The sequence below is a fragment of the Corapipo altera genome, unplaced genomic scaffold (assembly GCF_003945725.1).
Source record: "Corapipo altera isolate COAL_440 unplaced genomic scaffold, ASM394572v1 175, whole genome shotgun sequence".
Classification (NCBI taxonomy): domain Eukaryota; kingdom Metazoa; phylum Chordata; class Aves; order Passeriformes; family Pipridae; genus Corapipo; species Corapipo altera.
In genome coordinates, this window is record NW_020884942.1 from 1,022,018 (window position 1) to 1,032,152 (window position 10,135).

The 10,135-nt window shown below is 48.1% G+C and overlaps 1 protein-coding gene across 5 annotated transcripts in view; it reads right to left on the minus strand.

The window, feature by feature from the left end:
• Window positions 1–10,135, minus strand: part of FARP2 (FERM, ARH/RhoGEF and pleckstrin domain protein 2) — a 77,084-nt gene that overhangs the window by 62,468 nt on the left and 4,481 nt on the right. For all 5 annotated transcript variants that reach the window (XM_027661796.1, XM_027661795.1, XM_027661799.1 and 2 more), the window contains exon 2: window positions 5,269–5,492. In XM_027661796.1, the coding sequence (XP_027517597.1) occupies window positions 5,269–5,472 (204 nt within the window). In that variant the 5' untranslated portion in view covers window positions 5,473–5,492. The remainder of the gene's footprint in view (window positions 1–5,268; window positions 5,493–10,135) is intronic.

Genomic DNA, 10,135 nt, shown 5'->3' on the forward strand with positions numbered 1-10,135 from the left:
GAGCCACCGGCTACACCCCAGAGCCACCGGCTACACCCCAGAGCCACTGGCTACATCCCAGAGCCACCGGCGGCTGCTCGTCCTGATGCCTTAAGCCCCTAATGGTTTTCTATTTTTCTAATATTTGTAAGACTTGTAAGTTTTATAAGTAGGTTTCAAAAGCAGAAACCCTTCCCTTCTTTGTCCCTTGTCCCTTTCCCTTTCTCCAGTACCCTTGTTTATACATTCCTTAACCCTCTTACCCCATTCTATCCTCCCTATATCACTCATAGCCACAAATCTAACAGAAATGTTTAGTCTTTTGTCAAGACAAGGCCTAGACAGTTGACAGAACAGCATATCAGGGCCTAAACCACAGAATACGGTCAAGAATTAGGTAACTATGTACCCTTTGTGCTCTGATGATGGTGAAGGTGATGAAGTAGGTGGTCCCAAAATGCACCCCAGACCCATTTCTCAGGGGTGGACCCCAGGCGGTCCAGAGTAAAAGCCACAGGGTGAACACATCTGGGGTTGGATGGATGGTATTATAAAATGTAACCTCTCGGGCACAGGGGTGAGTGTCTTGTAACATCTTCTGCCTTGGCAAATAAACCCTTTCTTATCTCACCCCTAATTTACTGCTCCGGAGACTTTTTCAGCACCATAAATCCCACGGCAACAGTCCCCATCCCGCTGGCAACGCGCTGGGGCTCACCACGGCACACAGGCAGTGCCTCTCAGTGCCCACAGTGCCACCTCAGTTTGTAAGGCACACGTTTCTCACTCAAAACTGCTCAGTGGCAGCTTTTTAAGAAGCATCATTCTCGCATCGTGCCCACCGAAGCCCTCGGGGGCACTGACGCTGAGAGCAGCGCTTGGCAGCCTGCACAAGTGGAAAACACGCCCTCCAAACCAGGGGAAGCACATTGCAGTCAGATTACCTCCTCTGCCGTCCCAAAACCCTCCTGCAGTCCCAGCCCAGCTTCTGATTTCAGGGCTGGTCAGGAGCAGCAGACATCCAAGGGGGAGCTGCTTTCGTGGCACCTTTTCAATCACAGATAACTGGAAACCACACAGAAACCAGAATAACCGGAGTTATTCTATTCCACTCCAAACCTAAGGATGGAAAGTAGCTTTGCACTTATAATAATGCAATTTATAAATTTAAATAAGCCAAGGAAGAATCATATAAGTGGCCAGCAAAGACAGTATCTCTATCAGAGTACTCACTGAGTCCCTGTTTTCAGCTCAGCACGGAATAAGCCACTTCAATTTTGTAGTAATGTAATAGTTTTGTAGAGTACATCAGTAAACACCAAAGTAGACATGATCAGTGAGAGGACAATACTTAATAAGACAATAAAGAGGGGAATTAAAGTGTACTCTTATCTAACTAGCCTGTTCTCAAGAACAGCAGTGGAGTGGAACATCTCCCTGTCAGGAATTCACTGGTGTCACAGGGAGAGGGACACACCACACAGCACCGCAGGGATGCAGCACATCATTACTTCATCATAAAAAAAAAAATAAAAAAAGAAAAGAAAAAAAACCACCCAGACTTCTGTGCTCAAAACAACCCAAAAAGAATAGCATGAAAGAAGAAAATCCCAGTTTAAATTTTCCCATTGAGTGGAGCAGGCAGACAGACCTGCCTGGATCTGCTGAGAGCTAAGAACCATGCTATGATTTTATGACAGCTATTACAGTTCTACAGAATTCATTCTCCAGTAGGTGAAATAGAGAAAAACAATCTACTATAATATAATCAAAAAGTATTTTTCAGTCCCAAATGATATTTGATGTTCAAGCAGAAGGAGAAGAGGAAGCACATGCCATTGAAGAGGTGCCAAGTTCTCCCCAAACAATTCGGCAAACTAGAAGCATAAAAATCTAAACTTCTTTTTCCAAGGCACTCCCTCATAGCATAGAGCATAATTCATGTAAGAGAATTTCCTATATAACACGTATTTCCTACATAAGGAACAACACACAGACCAACTGTTAAACATCACACTATGGCAGCAATTTCATTAAATGACATTTTGGTGAATTCAACCCAACCCAGGTCCTTCAACTTAAGAGCCTGCCATATTTTTGCACTGATCAAAGGGGCCTCCAAGTTTAATCTCTTCAGAAAATCTGGAAAGCTGGCAGAACTTCTACTGCAAAACCATGATTACTTTGAAGTGTGCCCACAGTCGGAACTAAATTGAAATTTCTGATCATTCATCTTATAGTCTGCACAACCACCCTTCAGACAGACTTAGTTTGGAGGGAAGAGGCCAGACACCCTGTGACATGGCAAATGCAAAATCTGAGCTGACTAAACAAGCTGGTTGTAAAAGGGGAAAAAAAACCCAACCCATGAAAATAATGAATATTGCAGCCTGGCTTTGGATGGATATATTTCATTTTCTTTTCTGTTTTGGGAGGGAAAAGAGAAACCATAAATAGTCCATTTTCAGTTTTTTAGACTCCAGAAAACACTGAGCATTTCTCCACCCCCTAACATTCAAATCAGATTCCTTGAAGAAGAGCTCTGCTCCAGCATACTTTAAAGAATAATTCCCTCTTACTGATTAATAAAATTCCCAGCTAGAAAGCAAACCATACAATACAGATGGAGAGAGTGGAGAGAGAGAGTGGATTTTAGACAAAAGGTGGTGGAATGTAGCTATACTGAACTTTTAACACACTGTTCTAGGTACACCAGTGAGAGCACCCACCAACTCCTGTCAGGAGAGAAGCAAGTGTTTCAAACACATCATGGAGAAAGGAGGGGAAGACAAGGAAAAGCTGCAAGGATTAAGCTGTTATTGTGGCTACTCTGTGTATCCCATATGGTTAAAAATGCTGCTGTGGCTCATTTTGGGTAGCAAGGCAATAAACAAGGCTCCTGCACCAGCTTCCCCACCATGCTGCACAGGGAAGGGCCCCTCCAGGAGCTGACCCTGTGCCCAGTCAGTCTCTTCCACTGACACATCACTTTTCCCAGTAAAAAGTCATTTGCCATTTGTTCTTAGAGAAGAGAAAATTATTGGAACAGGGGAAAAAAAAACCAAACCAAAACCACCTTTTGCCACCAGCTACATCTCCCTGAGCAGGCAGTGCCAACAGCCCATGGGAAAGGCCTGTGTCCCATTGCACTGACTGTTGCTGACCTGAATCAAACACAAACCCCACAACATCACCTCCTGTTTTTACACCCAATGAAAAAAACTGCAAAAGCAAAGAGGAGAGGGCAAGTGGAACAGCAATCAGAATCTCTACCCCTCTAGGACAGCTGCTTAATCACCAATTTCTCTTATTATTTTTAAAAAAAACAAACTGTGCTAGCTCACATCACCTATTCAGCCACGTGGCTGCCATTTCCTAACCCTTGCCCACAATCCCCAAGTGAAAAATCCGCATTTTCCATTACAAACAGTAGTCAACAGTTCCTGCTATCCCGTCAGCTCACCAAAGAAATCAGGAGGCAGAGGGCCACAGTTTCCTACTTCATGCCTGTTTGCTGTCATTGCTACCTCATTTAGACAAAAATGAAAGGCCATGGAGGCAGTGTATTAGCAGGACTCTAATGCCACAGCTGCTGACTCTGGAGTTTTTTGTGCTCCACAGTCTGGGGCTGACCCAAGGCTGACCCCTTCTCCTCATTGCTCTCAATAACACAGGTTGCTCAAAGCCTCATCCAGTCTGGCCTTGCACTGATTTTCAAAATGACAGGGCTGGGGGTGTTGCTTGGGGTTTTGTTTTTTCATTTTTTTTTAAAAATCAAAACACCAACGTCTACACCAACTTGGAAAAATAAATAAAATCATCCTTCAAAAGAATCAAAGTCAGCAGATTTCCTAAAATATATTCTGACATAATTTAAAGACAAAAAAAGGGGTTTTTGTCTTCTGTTCAGCACATGAGGTGGGTTTGCAGTACTCTCTGCGTGCTCAGGTGGGAGGATACAGGCACAGCCTCACAAACAAAAACAAAAAAAAAGGCAGATTTCTTGTTTGAGAGTTGAACAGCTGGATAGAATCTGTAGAAGACATTCCCAAAAGCCACTATTTCTTCAGAACTCCACAGACATATTTTTCACATTTGGAAAAAACTCTTTTAAGTCTATGCAACAAACTAACTCTACAAGTGCTAATTATAAATTACTGATTACAGATTTGATACAAGCACGGGATACCTGACAGCTGAGTGTCTTCACTAGAGCAGTTCTCTTCCGACAACAGATCTTAGGCCAGCTAGAATTAAACTCAGGTCAACACTGAAAATGTAACAAGAATTGGAAGACCAAAAATTTCTTTAAAAGCAGAATCCTCCCAATTTCAGCATGGTTTGTATGTCTTATGGCAGATTTCCCCAAGCACACTTTTAAAAAAAAAAAATTTCCAGAAACACTGACACTGCTTTGGTGTCTCCCTTCTAAAGTGTGGCAGCAAGAAAAGGCTTTCAAATAGGAGCAAGTTTACTTGAAGAGGATACATACCATTAAAATAGTTAATATAAATCAGTAACTAAGGCAAAGCTCTTCTGCTCTCCCAGCTGCCAAACTGACAAAGCTGCATGTGGCTCAGGAAGCAAGAACAGCTTGGCAGGAGACAGTTGGTGTTCCCCCCAAAAGCAAACAACAGTGGAAGACTCTCCTTAGGGTGTGCGCTTATATTTGAAGTTAAAAACACAAAACACATGTTACACTTAAAAGACCTTAAAAAACAAGCTGTGCAACTAATTCCGCTCCTCGTAAGCAGGTAAAATCCCAACAGGAATCTTTACTCAGATATTGCCTCAAAGTGTCCCAGCTCTGCACAGAGGCACATCCTTGTGAGCTTTCCACCATCATAGAACAGAATCATAGAATCGATTGGGTTGGAACAGACCTCCGAGATCATCGAGTCCAACCCTTGGTCCAAATCCAGTCCATTTACTGGATCATGGCACTCAGTGCCACGTCCAATCTGCCTTTAAAAATCTCCAGGGATGGTGAATCCCCCACCTCTCTGGGCAGCCCATTCCAGTGCCTGATTACTCTCTCTGTAAAGAATTTTCTCCTGATATCCAACTTAAATTTCCCCTGGTGGAGCTGAAGCCCATGTCCCCTTGTCCTATTGCTGAGTGCCTGAGAGAAGAGACCAACCCCCACCTGGCCGGAACTTCCCTTCAGGTAGTTACAGACAGTGATGAGGTCACCTCTGAGCCTCCTCTTCTCCAGGCTGAACAACCCCAGCTCCCTCAGCCTCTCAGAGGCTCACAGTGCACTCGAAATCAGGTTTAAATCTCTCCTACCTCAATGTCGAGTACTTCCACCGTGTTGTCCAACATCCTGATTCTGACGGGGAGGTCGCGCTCGTGCGCTCTGGCGGGCGCCGATGCCATGGCAGCGGAGAGGTTCTGTCCTGACTCCAGGGTACTCACTCCCGCGGTCTTCTGGGCACCCAAACGAGAGCCCGGCGTCTGCAGAACTCTGTATGTTCCTTCTATCTCTCCCATCTTCCAACAGTGAGCAGAGTCTAAAGAAGCATGGAAGGAAACAGACAGCTACAGCCTGAAAGATCTCCCCCAAGACATCGCGTGTGAAAACACTACCCACTGAAACACTGTCACAAAATCCTTAGTTAAGGCTCTGTAACCTTGTTTTGCTAGCAGGACACCAAAAGGGGTCAGAAACAGAAGTATTCAAGGTCAGGTTGGACAGGGCTTGGAGCAACCTGGTCTAGGGGAAGGTGTCCTTGCCCATAGCAGGGAGTGGAATGAGATGAGCTTTAGGGTCCCTTCCGACCCAAACCATTCTATTACGATTAAAATCCAGACACTGGGAAGAAAAAGTAGCAAGAAGAAATAACCATTCAGAAACATGGTTAGGAAATAGGATACTCAAACCTCTGCCCTCCACCCTTCTGACACACTGTTTTAGTTTCTGATGAGTTTTCCTGCTGATTGGGCTCCCTACCACCAGCAGCACGAGCACTGCAGACAGGCAGCGAAGGGTAAGGCAGAACTGTGCCTCTCACCTGTACCCAACCATCCCAATGACCACACCCCAAGGTAACAGGAACAATTAACTTTCTTCATCCCCTAAATGGTGACTCATACAAAACCTTAACTGCTGGCAGCTCAGAGCCTTCATCAGGCACTGGCTGCAGATAACAGTTCCTCATCTCATTAGCAAACCTGCCCAGATTAAATCAGTGGGCAAAAATCTCAATTACATAGACCAACATTAGTTCAACTAGGTCGACTCCCACAGCAGGAGTCTTGCTGTCATGGTTTGGTGGCAGTTGTGCAGAGCAAATGTTTAATTTGACATGGGGAGCAGGTCCCACATGGCTCTCCCCAGCTCTCCCACGCCACTGGAGCAGCGGTGATATTTGCACAGGGATTGCAGCAGGGAAGGTGAGGCATGTGGGCTCAGGATGCACCACAGCCCCTGCCCCATGCTCACCACTGGCACAGAGTATTTGGCAGCAAGGTGCAAGGTGCTCAGCAGGAAGGCTGAAGCTTCTCAGTGTTTTTGGGTGCATTACCCAAATAGCACACTGTGTCTGAACAATCCAAATTATGTGGGTACTGCAGCTGGGACAGCCTTCACTTGGGGAGCCCACCCCAGAAAATCCAAGGGAGTGTTAGGTTATTGCTGTGTCTGAAAAGGAGAGAGGCAGCTCATGAAAACAGCCCTCTGTCCCTCTGTGCTGCAAGTAGGTAGGCAGCCTGCTCCAGGGGTTTGAATGGAGCCAGCCTTACATGTCCTTACAAACTAGTGGGGAGTGATTTAGGTTTCAATCTTTACACACAGAGAGTCTGGTCAAATGTCTTTCCAGCTTACAGACCAGTGCATTTTAACATTATGGGGGATTTTATTTTTATATTTGCAGACCCTCTACAGATGAACTTATCCCAGGAGGGTAGACAGACACCTCCCACCTAATCACACCCACCACAAGGCTTGTTTGGCCTCTGCAAGCACTGCCTGAGCAGCACAGCTGAGACCACCACAGAGAGTCTCCAACCTCCCAGCTGACAGTACACGTGTGAGAATCACAGAAGGGCTGGAAAAAAACCACCAAGTCCAACCATTAACCCAGCACTGCCAACACCATCACTAAACCACGTCCCCAGATGCCCCATCCACACGTCTTCTGGACACTTCCAGAGATGGGGTCTCCACAACTGCCCTGGGCAGCCCATGCCAGTACCTCACCACCCTTTCAATGAAGAAATTTTCCCTAATGTCCAACCTAAACCTCCCCTGGCACAACCTGAGGCCTTTGTCCTGTCCCTTGTTGCCTGGGAGCAGAGCCTGACCCCCACCTGGCTCCACTCTCCAGTTAGAGAGTTGCAGAGTGAGAAGGTCCCCTGAGTCTCCTTTTCTCCAGGCTGAGGCCCTGCAGCTCCCTCAGCTGCTCCTCATCAGAGCTGGGCTCCAGACCCTTCCCCAGCTCTGCTGCCTTTCTCTGAACGTGCTTCAGGGATCCAACATAAGGATGATCTCAACATAAAAGTGGGCACACACTGCCCAGTGTCCAACTTACCAGCTTTGGGTGACAAATAAGCAGAAGGTTTCTTTCTCAAAGCGTTTTGTGCGTATTCTTTTGCTGAACTCCTTGGTTTGTGTGGCCACACAGCCAAGGAGAAAAACTTTTAGGTCAGAAATTTTAATATCACCCTAACAGCAAAAGTCAGCAGAGAGAGGTGCCCAGGTTACATCTCTAAGTGCTGATCTGAAGAGAAACCAGACCTCAGTGTCATCTGTAGCCCCTTGACACTGTGTCCCTTATCAGGTAACCACACTGTAAGATTTTTGCTGGGCAACTGGAGCTGCCCAGGATCGGTCACACTCCTCACGAGGCTGTTTATTAGCCACCTGCTCTTAAAGTTAGTGCTTTGTGAGCACATTCATCCCCTTCTGAATAAACAGCTCCTGGAAGGGACAGACACTGCAGTTACCCAAAAGGAAAAAAATGCACGCAACGACAGCCGAGGCGGAACACGGAGCAGCCCCGTGGCAGAGGCCTCAGCAGCCTCCCCTCCAGCTGGAGCCAGCTGAAGGCAAGGCAGGCAGGCAGGCCACCCAAATCTGGACTAATGAGGAGCTCCTGGGTATTCTCACTGCCTTTGGTCACCCGCCAGGAGAGACCAAAGTCACTTCAAACAGAAACTGCAGATGCCAAAGTCCTTCCCCACAGGTGGTAACAGAAAAAGTGAACTCAAAAGGGCTTGGCCTTGTGTCTTGCTGATGACATGTTCCTAAAAATATTTACCCCGGCCAGTACATATTCAGATTTGAAAGGCCTGACAAGCACTAGGCAGAAAGCACAATGTGCAGAAGCAAGCCTGATCCCCAGGAGAGCCGTGCCCTGCCTGCTGTGCCAGCTGGGAGCATGTCCACATCCCATTCCCTGCCAGAGCACCCTACTAATGCCATCCTAACAATCCCCAAACAGCCTCATCTGCTCCCACTGCCTCCAAAACCCAACGTGTGAGGAATGTTAACCAAACCAAGCCAACGTGTGAGGAATGTTAACCAAGCCAAGCACAGTTTCACCACCAATTAGTTACCTATCATGTTTTATGTACTCTGACAACATATGACACTTCCCGACAAGACCCGTTGTGCCATGGTTTGAGAAACACTTCAGTTCAAGGGGCTGACTACATGAAAGGAGGAGGAAAATGGACCAGTGAAGCCTGAGACATGCTGCAAGCACCAGGAAGATCAAGAGGTTCTGCAGGCAGAGCAGACTGTCCCACAGCACTGAGAGCCTCCTGCCCCAGGCGAGCCACAGCACAGCCTCACCAATGAGAAACTAAAATGCAACGTTACCACAGTATTAGTGGTTCTAAGATAAAAATCTTCCTTCATTGCCCCTCCCTGAAGTTGTCTGCACCTAGTGCTTGTCCTGATAATTTCCTATAAATTAGGACCAGGCATCAAACCTATATCAGCTCCCTATTGCTTTCAGCCCTAAGTGAAGGAGCATATAAAACAAAATTTACAAAATTTAGGCAGCTGTATATAATTATTTTAATTTTTTGTACTTTGGTTTTTTGTCATCTTTTTTGAATAGCTTTTAAGTCACAATGAGTTTCATCTTCTGCTTGGATGGAACAAACCTATTTTTCAGAAGCAAGACGGTGTTTTCATCTAGCAGCAAATCTGGAAAGGCAGCTTACACCTGAGGACATGCAAGATCACAGAAACACAGAGTGGCTGGGGTTAGAAGGGACCTTAAAGCCCACCTTGTTCCAGACCCCTGCCATGAGCAGGGACACCCACTAAATCAGGTTGCTCCAACCCCATCCAACATGGCCTTGAACACTTCCAGGGATGATACCAAGGGCTTTCACAGGGAATCCTCTGAGCACAGTGTCTTTTGGGCAGTGACAGGGTCACTGTGATGGTCCATCCCTCGCCCGTGCAGAAGGCAGGTCTGAAGTAAGGCCACTTTCCCTGCTGCCCAGTGTGAGCAGGGTGATCCCCGCCTCCCATACAGAGGGATCCCCACTGCCCGTGCACGGCAGGAGCAGCAAGGAAGCGCTCTCAGATCACGTCCCTTCAGCCACCAGAATCAAACCTTCCTCTTTTAACTTCCTCGCTAAAGCAACAGGCCACCCCTCAAGCATCACTACAGCACTAACTGATGCACCCAGGAACCCACCCACCGCAACGAAGAGCTTGCACAAAGGCTCCGAGCGGGCCCGCTGTGACAGCAGAGACACCCGGACCCCACACTCCCCTGCGACCACCGTCCCCCTCCACACGGCCGGGAAGGGGTCTCCACACGCCGGCCTGGAAGGAGCTGGACGCGCCCGTCGCTGCCCAGAGGGGAGCGGGGCTTCGGGAGCGCGGCTTCGGGAGCGCTTCTCCGACCGAGCAGCGGCCGTGAGAGCGGGAGGAGCAGCGGGACGAGCCCGGGGGTCGCTCGCAGGGGAAGGGGCGCTCACACACTCCCGCCCCGACCGCGCCGTGGCGGGGCCGCCTAGGCCAGGTCTCCCCGGCAGCCGGAACCCCCCCCCGCCCCCGTCCCCGGGGGCTGGCGGAGCCCTCCCCGCCGGGCTCCCACGCAAGCGGCAGCGGCGGAAGCGGCGGAGGCGCAGGCGGGGCGGGCCGAGCCGCCGGCCTGAGGCGCCGCTCGCCGGCAGCGCCGCTACAGCT